The sequence below is a fragment of the Eschrichtius robustus genome, chromosome 18 (assembly GCF_028021215.1).
Source record: "Eschrichtius robustus isolate mEscRob2 chromosome 18, mEscRob2.pri, whole genome shotgun sequence".
Classification (NCBI taxonomy): Eukaryota; Metazoa; Chordata; class Mammalia; order Artiodactyla; family Eschrichtiidae; genus Eschrichtius; species Eschrichtius robustus.
The window spans coordinates 70,574,134-70,587,519 of record NC_090841.1 but is presented as its reverse complement, the minus strand read 5'-3'; the positions used below and the strand labels follow the sequence as shown (position 1 = coordinate 70,587,519).

The following is a 13,386-nucleotide window of genomic DNA, read 5'->3' as shown; positions in this document are numbered from 1 at the left end:
GGGAGGCAGTTGTGACCAGATTTTATTAGGTGAGTGACCACGGTGGCCTGAACTAAGGCAGGGGGATGAAGAGAGAGGGAGTGGTGGGTTTACGGCGAGAAGGCAGACTCTCTGGGGTGCAGGTGAGGGAGGGGACACGAGGGACATGGATGCACGAGGGAAGAGTCCAAGGGGAAGCCACAGTGTTCTGGTTTGGGCCTCTGGGTGGACGATGGTGCTTTCCATCAGGGAGGGAGTGAGACGGAGAAGCCAATTTAGCAAAGCAGGGGTAAATTTCCGGTGCCTGTGGAGCATTCAAGTGGAGATGCCTGGCAGGCAGTAGGATATTTAGGCCTGAAGCCCAGGAGAGAGGAGGTCTAGGCCGTAGGTCTAAGTCTGGGAGCCATGAGCTTAGCACAGAGGGGAGAGCCATGGCCTGCGAGTGTGCAGGGGGGGAGATCAGCGGGCTGGACCTCAGGGGACAATGCCGGTTAGGGGCTCAGTGAGGAGCTGGCCATTATCCCGGCCAGGCGTTCACAGAGCCGAGCGCTGGATTTCTAAACTCTCCTGTTGGTCTTTTCCTCCGTGGTCTCTCCTTTCTCCACCCATCTCACATGCTGCAATGAGAGGAATTTCTCTGAGATACCTGTCCTACCTTTACAACTGACTAAACCACTTTTGACAGCCTCCAATGTCAAAATCCAACTCTGCCGTCGGGTTGAAAAACACCTCCCTCGATTACAGTCGCTGTGTTACTCCCCTCTGTCACTAGGTACCCTACCACCTCAGCCCCCCATGTCTCCTCGAGGCCTTCCCCTTCCAGGCCTCCTTGTCACCTCCACGCCTCCGTCCCTCTGGCTGGTCCTCTGCTCTGGGATGACCTGCCTCCTCCTCTCCGCCCGCCCACGTCCTGCCCACCCTTCGAGTCCCTGAAACCCCCTCTCACAGCATCAGGACCCCCAGTGGCGCCTTCCTGGCTGTCTTACTGCCCCGCGCACTCCGGTCTATATTTCATCGTTCTTGGATGTTTCTCTATTTCAAGTGTATCTGCTGAGCTCCCTGACGTTGATCACAAACTCATTAAGGGAAAAGACATGTTTTTCACTTCTTAGGTGCCCACCGAGTCCCCACCCGTCTTGGTCACTGTCTCAATTATGACCACTGGCTGACTGCAACCGCAGAGCCAAGTGCGGACCACAGGCGGGCAGGCGACAGCGAGCACAAAGCAGCAGCTGCCAGGCGGCGAGACAAAGTCCGACAGAAGCAGGCAAAAGACGTACAAAGGAATTACACTCAAACAAGACTCTGGCATTATTTTGGAGTGCTTGAAATTAAAAACTGCAAACAGATCAATCTAATGCACAGTAATTAGGAACTGATTGGTTTTTTGACCAAATAAATTCTGGGTTCTATGAAAAACATTTGAAAACCCACAGTTTGCAAACAAGTGAGAGACTTATCTTAAATGCAATAACAGAATTTGAGAAGGCCTACAGTAAGATACAAGAACACTAAAACAATCAAAAAAGATATTTTAAAAACATAGAAGATGGAAGCACAAGTTCTAACTTTGATTGAACATTAAACTTGGCATTGAGTTTCCTGACAGCCGAAGCAAAAAAGGAAAGGAAAAAAAACCAACAACAACACACACACACAGAGGCCCTGGAATCGGACACATCTGGGCCCCTATTCTGCAGCCCTGCCGGCAGCTGTGTGTCTCTGGGCAGACCGGCATCCCCGAGCCTCAGGGGACACAGAGGAAACAGCTGTGTTTCTCGAGGCCGACGCTGGGAAGAAATGAGGAGGGCACTGAGTAAGCCCCGGACTACAGAACCATACGCTCTTCTCTCCAGCACAGTGAGAAGTCTGCGGCAGGAGCCCGGGGGCTGGGATTCTGAACTGTGGGCAAGACTGACCTTGGAAAGTGAAAGAGCCTGCCACGCAGTGGGGAGAGCCACAGACCAAAGGACGTCACTTCACAGCCGCCCGGCTGGAAGGCCCTCTCCAAGAGGGTGGGGATTTTGGTCTGTCTCAGCCATGGATGCTTGGGCTGTGCAACCCGGCAGATACTATGATATTCAAAGTATCTGTGGTGGGGAAGACACCGGGTGGAGTCTGCAGCGAGCCACAGAGGACCACCATGATGCGGATGCCCAGGGCACTGGAGCAAGGGCACGCATACACAGCAGAGAATTACACACTTTCGAAACCCTGCTGCTGGACCCTGGGGGACAGGAAGTGCCTGACCACGGGGACAGAGTGAGCGCGTGGTCAGAAGTATGAGACCTACCAAGTTCTGTGGTCAGGTGGGACCAAAGAAAGCCATCGTCGGACGTAAGTGGTGTATCCAGGGTCAGCACGAGCAGGGCGGGGGGCGCAGGCGAGCTGCACAAGCAGGTCCGCCAAGACCACCATGTCAATAACCTCTGTTGCATAAAAACCTCTTCCCCAGTTCACACCTCCTGCTACATGGGGGTGGGTCCCTAACCACCAAGTGACAAGGAGGAAAATGGCCAAGTTCGGTTCATAGGTGGGCTGGCTTGGTACACAACTGAAAGCTGAAAAGAGACCGTGGCTGCACTACAGCTCCACTCAGGGGTCACCTTGAAGGACAGTGACGGGGACAAATGCTCCCAATGGGTGGAGCTGGGGCAGTGCATTTGGTCGTCCGCTTTGCATGGAAAGAGAGGTAGCCTGAGGTAATGACACCTAGGGACCCACTGGACGTGGTGAATGACTTGGTTAGGCGGTCAGGGGATGGGAGGGTAGGGGACAAGGAGGCCTGGGAAGTCCTGTGGGTCCAGCCAAGGAACAGGCATGAAGCGTGACATCTAGGTTCCAATGTTTACTGTGAACACCCAGCACAGGAGAGAGAGACAGAATGACTCGGCAGACTGACGTCAGCCAGCCTCTGTCACCAGCCATCCCAGGGCTGGCAGGTGAACAGAGCAGCCAAGATGGCCGGGAAGGAGCCCCACTGTGCATGGACCCCACTCTCTAACGTGGACTTAGCTTCCAGAGTAACAGAGAGCAGTGCTGAGCCCTGATACGTACGCCACCATCCATCAAGGAGAACCAACAGTCATAGAGCCAGGTAGACTATACTGGGCCCTTTTCAGTCTGGAAGGGGCACTGTTATGGACTGAAACATGCCCCCCCAAAACTCATAGGCTGAAGTCCCTAACCCCCAGTGTGACTGTATTTGGAGACAGGGCCTTTAAAGAGGTAATTAAGGTTAGACGAGGTCATAAAGATGGGGCCCTAATCCAATGGGACTGGTGTCCTTATAAGAAGAGACACCAGGAACATGCAGGCACCAAGAAAAGGCCATGTGAGGACACAGCAAGAAGGTGGTTGCCTGCGAGCCAAGGACAGTCCTCGCTAGAAACCAACCCTGACGGTATCTTGATCTTGGACTTCTAGCCTCTAGAACAATGCGGAAAAATTTGTTATTTAAGCTGCCCAGTCTGTGGTAATCTGTTAGGGCAACCTGAGTTGACTATTATAGGCAGCAATTCATTTTACCTGGAACTGACACATTTTCTGGTTATGGGGCTGCCTGCCTTTTCTGTCGCTAAGCATCACCTCTGTGGGTTGACAGAGGGCATGAGGTACTGACCAGGGTTCCAGATGACATCACATCAGACCACAAGGCCCGCTTCCAGCAAAGAGGGCACGGCAGTGCCAAGACCACGGAATACACTGACCCTCACACAGCACGACCCAGGCGCTACCAGCTCGCCAGACCAATGGGTAGCCAGGTGAAGGTGGAGCGAGACGCCAACCTGGAGATGGTACCTGCCAAGGACAGCGCTTGAGGCTCTAGTGTGCAGTACAGACCCTAAATCAACAACTTCACACGGGTGCTGTGTCCCCAGTAGGTGGAACACACGGCTCTTGGAAACAAGGGATGGAAGGAGAAGTGGCCCTGATTATCCTCCCTCAAGGTGACCCACTTGGGGAATCTGGGCTTCCCGTCCCACAACTCTGGATTCCGTGGTTTACAGAGCTTGGCTCACAGGAAGGGAACGCTTCCATCGGGGACAAAGCAAGAATACCGTTACATCTTAAGTTACAGCTGTTGCCCAGTCAGTTTGGGCTCTTGTGCCAAAAGACCGGCAGGCAAGGAAAGGAGTCATTATCCCGGCAGGAGCAATTAATCCTGATCATCAGGAAAAGCTATGGCCACGGGCACAAAAGGGGGAGGGAAGATCATGGGCGGCACTCGGGTGATCTGCGAGGGCATCTCTTGTACTTCCTCACCCAATTTCTACAGTAAACAGACAAGTGCAGCAGACACAGCCGGGAAGGGCTTGGGGACCAGGGACCCAGACCCCACAGGGATGACAGCATGTGTCACTTCATCACGTAAGCCTTCCAGCCAAGGGTGGGGGACTCTCAAGTGGACAACAGACGAGGGAGATGGTCATCAGTGTATCCTTGAGACCAGCTTCAGCAGAAGGGGATGCAGTCTGTCCTGCTAACCTTCCTCTTGAAGGTTTCTCCTGGGAAAAGAGCACCACTGCAATCTTGGAGCTGTTGCTCCGAGAACTTAAGTAAAACAAGAAGATCCAAGCAGCACGAGGGGCAGATGCTCTGGACGGATCTGGATCGGATCTGCGACCCAGATCCTCCCCCTCCTTCAGGACCAGCGCTCCATCTTCCTGCTGCGGGCACCGGATGGTTCTCAAGTAACACCTGCTCTGTGGATGGCGTGCAACTGGGGAGAGGCACCTGCAATCTGTGCCAACACCTTTCTGAATTTGGGATGACTCGGAAGGTCTCTCGCAACTCCAGGGCTTGGCCACCGTAAGCCTAGCTCGGGCCTTCTTTGTGACTGGGGCTCGAAGTCGCCCTCTGCCCTTCACCACCACTCCCCCAAAGACGCTCATCCTGACGGCGTTCCCCGATCCACTTCACACACGAGAGTCTGCCTGGGGACACCAACCTCAGAAACACAACCTCTCATTTTGCTCATGAGCACAAGACCACAGCTACCTACCAGGGAATCTCCCCACAGGTAGCCTGAAGGTACCTCAGTCAATATATTTCCCATCGCCTGCTCTTCTGATGTTGGTGGGATGGTGCTGTCATTGATCTCTCTCATTAGCTAAGCCAGAAACCTCGGAATCATACACTACTTCTTTCTCTCCCTCATAGCTCTGTCCATTCTATCAGAAAATATTTATACTCATTATTACTCAGTTTTCTGGACACTGGTTATTCTGAGTTCTCATACTTTTCATTCTTCCCTCTGTTTCCTCAAAGGATCTACCTCTTCCTCCTGCTAAATACAGGCTTAGTCTATAGCCTACATTCATCCTGGATGTGATTCTCCTACAGGACTCACCTCCCAACCCTACACACTTAATCCATGACCTGCACCTGCAGCTCTGACCTCTCCAAGAGTGATGTCTGTCCTCCATGTTCAACTACATCAGGGGCGCCTTTATTGTATGTTCCAGAGTCACCTCAAATTCAAATACACCTGTAGGGAACAGCCTTCACTTCTCTCTTTTACCTGCAGACTTGGCCCATTGATAAGGGGCCCCCTTCTTCCCACCCCAGACAGAAACTCTGGGACCCACCTCTCCACTGACGTCCAGGGACATCACACCTGATTTCACTTTCCAGACCACACACGATGAAGACCTACTTCTCACACGCAATGCAGGCAGGAGATCGGGAGATGGCAGGAGAGAACAGAACTCTCTCTCATACCCCAGAGGGTAAAGGGGATGGAGACAAGAAACGAGGAACCCAATGCACTGGATCACAGAAGTGCCAAAGAAGGACCAGGTATGAGGTTTCAGCCTGACACAGAGTAACCCTGGAAAGACCAGTGTGGTGTTGGATTGTTTGGATAGAGCAGTTTTTGTGGATAAATGCTCAGTATTTCCTGACGATTAATGACAAGGCTAACAAAACACAGCATTTATCTGATCTACTTGTTGGTTGGTCCCTTGAAAATTTTCTTACCTTCATATTCTCTCCATTTCAACCAAGAAAAATCAAGAAGTTTGACATTTGCTCTTCACTCCAGAGCACACAATAATAAGCATTTTAACAGGAAGACACTGTGGCTTTTACAAGATGATAAAAACAGATAAATATCCCTTCTTGTTAACTAGGTTGGTGTTTCTCTAAGAAATCATGCTTATCTAATAGAAGTGGAGCAAGAATGTCCAGTTTGACCAGTCTTTCAGCTGCAAGTTACTTTTTTTACCTTAAAAAGAAAACACTAAGAATAGCCACTATCAGAGACCTACATTCCACTTGGAAACATGTCAAAGTATCTATGACACAATGCATAGGAATGAAATGTAGACTCTACCACACATACAGTCTCAAAGGAGCAGTTTACGCAGGCCCCTGAGTATTTCTGAATTTTCCACTGTGATTATTATCGTTTACCTGCTGCTGCCTTTGCCGCCTCACTTGTGCAAACTGTGACAGCATCAGCTGCCGGTCCAGCAGCTCCATCCTCTGCTGTCTCTGAATGTCTACCGTGGCCCCCATCCCGATTCTGGCCTCGCTGGTGGGTTCTGAAGATGAGAAGATGGGCTCAAGTGTCCAAGAACAGAACTTTGCCATCCAGCTGGGGACGCAGAGCACCTCATGAACTTGTAACATTTTGCTGTTGTAGCAGAGCCCGGAAATCTAAAAGAAAAAGAGCCCAACTGGATTGCTGAAATGTCATAAAATGTTAAAGAACATATTTAACATAGAAATCAATAACCGCAAAACACTTCAGATGGTGTTTTCTTTCACTGTTGTAGTGTTAGGTGATAACCAGAGCTCCTATCAGGTTGCAGGATACAAAGCAGCACAAACCAACAAAAAATTGAATTTACTCAGTAAACAAATGTGTTTTTATTAAGTTAGAAGAGACAGCAAAATCCTAACTATGTAACAGTCAAAGTACTGGTACAATATTTAAAAAAACAATGTTGCCTTTTAAAAAAAAGCCATGAAATATTTGATTATCTAAACACTTTCACACTGTACTACCTCTGTGGTTATTCTTATTGGCAGATGGCCATCAGAGAGAGATACTGAGAGAAAACAACTTTGATATTCGATGATGTGACCCAGCCATACAATACGTTTATCAGAAAATAAAGACTACCTAAAATGTATATAGTGTTTTAATAAAATTTTCAAGTATTTTTCCTAGATTTTAAAATCCTTGCCAATAGTTGGCAATTAACAATTCTGTTTACGAACAAGGCTATTTTTCATCTTTAAGGCAATTTGTATGGTAAGATAAGTCTAAGGAGTCTCTAATGTTTCCTAGGTAAAAATGAGAATGGCTATTCCTTTGTTAAAGAGAAATCTTTAATTTTGTGAATTTGATTCTTAGGATAAGAAGTTATTCATACCAAATTAGAACAAATTTGACAAATTTCTGTCTAATAAAAGTACACTTTAATGTTTTACTAATAAAAGTTAAATTAACTAATTAGGCAAACATTTATTGAGCATCTGCTATATACCAAGTGCTGTTCTAGGCACTTAAAGCATAGCAGAAGACAAGATAACTATAGCCCTACTCTTACAGAGGTAATTGTGATCAATACGGAGAATGGACAGTAAACAAGCAAACACACAAAACAATTCCAGACAAGATCTATGAAGGAAATAAAATAAGGTGACTTGGAGCAAGGACCTTCTTTAGGTCGGGTGGAAGTGACACTTGAGCAGAGTTCTTAAGGATAGTGAGGTGCCAGTGATTTGATGAACTGGAGGAAGAACCTTTCAGGCAGAGAAAACAGCAAGTGCAATGCAGGAATGAGCTTGGGAGTATCCATTAGAAATCTTAGTGGAGCTATCAAGAGGGTTGTTGGATATAAAAATCTGGAACTCAAGAGAAAAGTCTGCAGAGATAAAGATTTGGGAGTCAGTGGTATAAGACTGTGTTTAAAGCAACAGGACTACAGGAGATAATGAGGGCGGGGGACATATTACAGAGGAAAGAAGAAGACTTAGGACTGAACCCAGGGTACACCAGCATTTTGTGGATGGACAGAGTAGGAGCAGCCAGTAAAGAAATCTGAGAAGGGGCTGCCAGTGAGAAGAAGGAAAACTAGGAGAGTTTAGTACCACTGAAGCTAAGAGAACCGTGTTTTAAGATGGGAATAGTCAGCTATGTCTAATGTAGCCCAGAGTTCAAGTAAGACAGAGAGAGGAAGATGACTGTTGGATTTGGCAAAATTAAGAACAGTTTTGGTGCAGTGGTAGGAGCAAAAGACACACTGGAGGAGGTTGAAGAGTGAATGGAAAAGGACTTTTGGTTTCAAATAATTTCTATGCTACTTCTCTCAAAAATGGTACAAAACAACAAAGAAAACAAAAACAGAAACAAACTTCACATTCACTGAAAGCATCTGTAATCCTCAACCACACTAACAAAATGGAAAACACACTGAGTAGTTAGAAATACTTAGCATATGAGAAGAAGGGTAAATCCAAATGAGGGAGAGGGTCACCCCGACAGACTCAGGGATTAGAGGCACCAGGTACTGTGAAGGTGGGAGTGAAGTGGAGGATCACAGAACTCTGTGCAAGAAGCAACCCCAATTCCTCCCCTCACCCAGCAGAGCCCCTATCTACCCTCTCCCTTCTCTACAGGGAGAAGGTAAAAGCTCTGCAGGGCCTGCATCAAAGAGGCTCTGGAGTGGGTAGAGCAGGCCAACAGGGGAGGCCGGGGGCTTTACACATGTGGACTTCATACAGACAGAGAGGCCTTCCGTGTATGTCTCACAGAACTTGCAGAAGAAGACAACAGAGGAAATATAGGAAGAAGGGGACTATATTTCAAGAGATAATAGCTGAGTTTTCCAGAATTAATAAAGAATATAGATACTCAGATTGAAAATGCAATAGTCCCAAGATGGATAACATAATGAAATTTATATCTAGATCCATTATAGTGAAACAGAGAAAGAAATCCTTAAAAGTGTGAACAAAAAAGAGCAAAAGAGCGTAGCTCATTATACAAGGATAAGTCACAACCCACAGCAGTCACCCGCTGACAGCCCACCCTGAGGAGAATTCAGGGTGAAAAATCCGGATGAGGCACTCTGTGCTTTAGATAAACAGGCCCCTAGAGGGCTAGATGCATATCTCAGGAAGAATTTCAATGACCCCGGATTCTTGCACCTTCACATACAAAGAAAAGCACTAAAATTAACTTGAGATTCTGCTCTTTCTGACTGGCGGTAATCTTTGACTGAGATGTATGCCTGACTAGATGTATTTCACGGCCAAAAAATTCATATTTATTATACTGGCGCCTCCCCTACTTCTTTGGAGCAGTTCCTCAGAGCTACAGCCCAGGCTACAGTCCTCAGTAAGACCCTGAATAAACCTTAAACTCACAACTCTTACGTTGTGCGTTTTTCTTTAAGTCAACAAAAGTAACCAGAGATCAAATACTGACTGCCTAGAGGAAGGAAAAACAATGTACTGTGAGCAGACAACAGCAACAAAAACAATGAGATACTTAGGAATAAACTTAATAAAAAATATATAAGGTCTTCATGACGACCCAAAACCTATGGGATGCAGCAAAAGCAGTGCTAAGAGGGAAGTTTATAGCAATACAAGCCTACATCAAGAAACAGGAAACATCTCGAATAAACAACCTAACCTTGCACCTAAAGCAATTAGAGAAAGAAGAGCAAAAAAACCCCAAAGCTAGCAGAAGGAAAGAAATCATAAAGATCAGATCAGAAATAAATGAAAAAGAAATGAAGGAAACAATGGCAAAAATCAATGAAACTAAAAGCTGGTTCTTCGAGAAGATAAACAAAATTGATAAACCATTAGCCAGACTCATCAAGAGAAAAAGGGAGAAGACTCAAATCAATAGAATTAGAAATGAAAAAGGAGAAGTAACCACTGACACTGCAGAAATACAAACGATCATGAGAGATTACTACAAGCAACTCTATGCCAATAAAATGGACAACCTGGAAGAAATGGACAGATTCTTAGAAATGCACAACCTACCGAGACTGAACCAGGAAGAAATAGAAAATGTGAACAGACCAATCACAAGCACTGAAATTGAAACTGTGATTAAAAATCTTCCAACAAACAAAAGCCCAGGACCAGATGGCTTCACAGGTGAATTCTATCAAACATTTAGAGAAGAGCTAACACCTATCCTTCTCAAACTCTTCCAAAATATTGCAGAGGGAGGAACACTCCCCAACTCATTCTACGAGGCCACCATCACCCTGATACCAAAACCAGACAAAGATGTCACAAAGAAGGAAAACTACAGGCCAATATCACTGATGAACATAGATGCAAAAATCCTCAACAAAATACTAGCAAACAGAATCCAACAGCACATTAAAAGGATCATACACCATGATCAAGTGGGGTTTATCCCAGGAATGCAAGGATTCTTCAATATACGCAAATCAATCAACGTGATACATCATATTAACAAATTGAAGGAGAAAAACCATATGATCATCTCAATAGATGCAGAGAAAGCTTTCGACAGAATTCAACACCCATTTATGATAAAAGCCCTGCAGAAAGTAGGCATAGAGGGAACTTTCCTCAACATAATAAAGGCCATATATGACAAACCCACAGCCAACATTGTCCTCAATGGTGAAAAACTGAAACCATTTCCACTAAGATCAGGAACAAGACAAGGTTGCCCACTCTCACCACTATTATTCAACATAGTTTTGGAAGTGTTAGCCACAGCAATCAGAGAAGAAAAAGAAATAAAAGGAATCCAAATCGGAAAAGAAGAAGTAAAGCTGTCACTGTTTGCAGATGACATGATACTATACATAGAGAATCCTAAAACTGCTACCAGAAAACTACTAGAGCTAATCAATGAATTTGGTAAAGTAGCAGGATACAAAATTAATGCACAGAAATCTCTTGCATTCCTATATACTAATGATGAAAAATCTGAAAGTGAAATTAAGAAAACACTCCCGTTTACCATTGCAACAAAAAGAATAAAGTATCTAGGAATAAACCTACCTAAGTAGACAAAAGACCTGTATGCAGAAAATTATAGGACACTGATGAAAGAAATTAAAGATGATACAGATAGATGGAGAGATATACCATGTTCTTGGATTGGAAGAATCAACATTGTGAAAATGACTCTACTACCCAAAGCAATCTACAGATTCAATGCAATCCCTATCAAACTACCACTGGCATTTTTCACAGAACTAGAGCAAAAAATTTCACAATTTGTATGGAGACACAAAAGACCCCGAATAGCCAAAGCAATGTTGAGAACGAAAAATGGAGCTGGAGGAATCAGGCTCCCTGACTTCAGACTATATTACAAAGCTACAGTAATCAAGATAGTTTGGTACTGGCACAAAAACAGAAATATAGATCAATGGAACAGGATAGAAACCCCAGAGATAAACCCACACACATATGGTCACCTTATCTTTGATAAAGGAGGCAAGCATATACAGTGGAGAAAAGATAGCCTCTTCAATAAGTGGTGCTGGGAAAATTGGACAGGTACATGTAAAAGTATGAAATTAGAACACTCCCTGACACCATACACAAAAATAAACTCAAAATGGATTAAAGCCCTAAGTGTAAAGCCAGACACTATCAAACTCTTAGAGGAAAACATAGGCAGAACACTCTATGACATACATCACAGCAAGATCCTTTTTGACCCAGCTCCTAGAGAAATGGAAATAAAAACACAAATAAACAAATGGGACCTAATGAAACTTAAAAGCTTTTGCACAGCAAAGGAAACCATAAGCAAGACCAAAAACAACCCTCAGAATGGGAGAAAATATTTGCAAATGAAGCAACTGACAAAGGATTAATCTCCAAGATTTACAAGCAGCTCATGCAGCTCAATAACAAAAAAACGAACAACCCAATCCAAAAACGGGCAGAAGACCTAAATAGACATTTCTCCAAAGAAGATACACAGATGGCCAACAGACACATGAAAGAATGCTCAACATCATTAATCATTAGAGAAATGCAAATCAAAACTACAATGAGGTATCATCTCACACCGGTCAGAATGGCCAACATCAAAAAATCTACAAACAATAAATGCTGGAGAGGGTGTGGAGAAAAGGGAACCCTCTTGCACTGTTGGTGGGAATGTAAATTGATACAGCCACTATGGAGAACAGTATGGAGGTTCCTTAAAAAACTAAAAATAGAACTACCATATGATCCAGCAATCCCACTACTGGGCATATACCCTGAGAAAACCATAATTCAAAAGGAGTCATGTATCAAAATGTTCATTGCAGCTCTATTTACAATAGCCAGGACATGGAAGCAACCTAAGTGTCCATCATCGGATGAATGGATCAAGAAGATGTGCCACATATATACAAGGGAATATTACTCAGCCATAAAAAGAAATGAAATGGAGGTATTTGTAATGAGGTGGATGGAGTTAGAGTCTGTCATACAGAGTGAAGTAAGTCAGAAAGAGAAAAACAAATACAGTATGCTAACACATATATATGGAATCTAAGGGGAAAAAAAAGGTCATGAAGAACCTAGTGGCAAGATGGGAATAAAGACACAGACCTACTAAAGAATGGACTTGAGGATATGGGGAGGGGGAGGGGTGAGATGTGACAGGGTGAGAGAGTGTCATGGACATATATACACTACCAAATGTAAAATAGATAGCTAGTGGGAAGCAGCCGCATAGCACAGGGAGATCAGCTCGGTGCTTTGTGACCGCCTGGGGGGGTGGGATGGGGAGGGTGGGAGGGAGGGAGATGCGGGAGGGAGGAGATATGGGAACGTGTGTATATGTGTAGCTGATTCACTTTGTTATAAAGCAGAAACTAACACACCATTGTGAAGCAATTATACTTCAATAAAGATGTTTAAAATAAAATAAAAAATAAAGTGTACAAAAAAAATATATATAAGGTCTTTATAGAAAACTAAAAAAGTATAATAAGGCACATTAAAAAACCCCACTAGTAATAAATAAAGATATCATAACATCACATCTGCGAATGGGAAGATGCAAAATTGTTAAGACATCAGTTTTCACCATATTAATATATATATATTCAATATAATACAAAAGAGACTCTTGGGGTTTTTTGGTTGGAACTTAAATAACAATCCTAAAATTTGTATGGAATATTAAGGTTTAAATTTTTAGAAACATAATGTTGGGAAAAAGAAGCTGGACCCAAAAGATTGCATACATTATGATTCCACTTTGTAAATGGATCAGTCAAGTGGGAAAACCATAAAGCGAAACATGGAGGTGATGACCATCTGCGCCAGGAGAGCAGTCACAGAAGGGAGGGGCACCAAGGGCTCCAGGGGCCAGCAGTGCTCTGGCCTGCAAAGGGTTTTACGGGTGTGTCCACTTCATAGTGATTTGTTTGG

The 13,386-nt window shown here is 44.8% G+C and overlaps 1 protein-coding gene across 1 annotated transcript in view; it reads right to left on the bottom strand.

The window, feature by feature from the left end:
* Positions 1–13,386, bottom strand: part of UBAC2 (UBA domain containing 2) — a 164,811-nt gene that overhangs the window by 32,441 nt on the left and 118,984 nt on the right. The window contains exon 7 of the mRNA XM_068526835.1: positions 6,397–6,642. Within this exon, the coding sequence (XP_068382936.1) occupies positions 6,397–6,642 (246 nt within the window). The remainder of the gene's footprint in view (positions 1–6,396; positions 6,643–13,386) is intronic.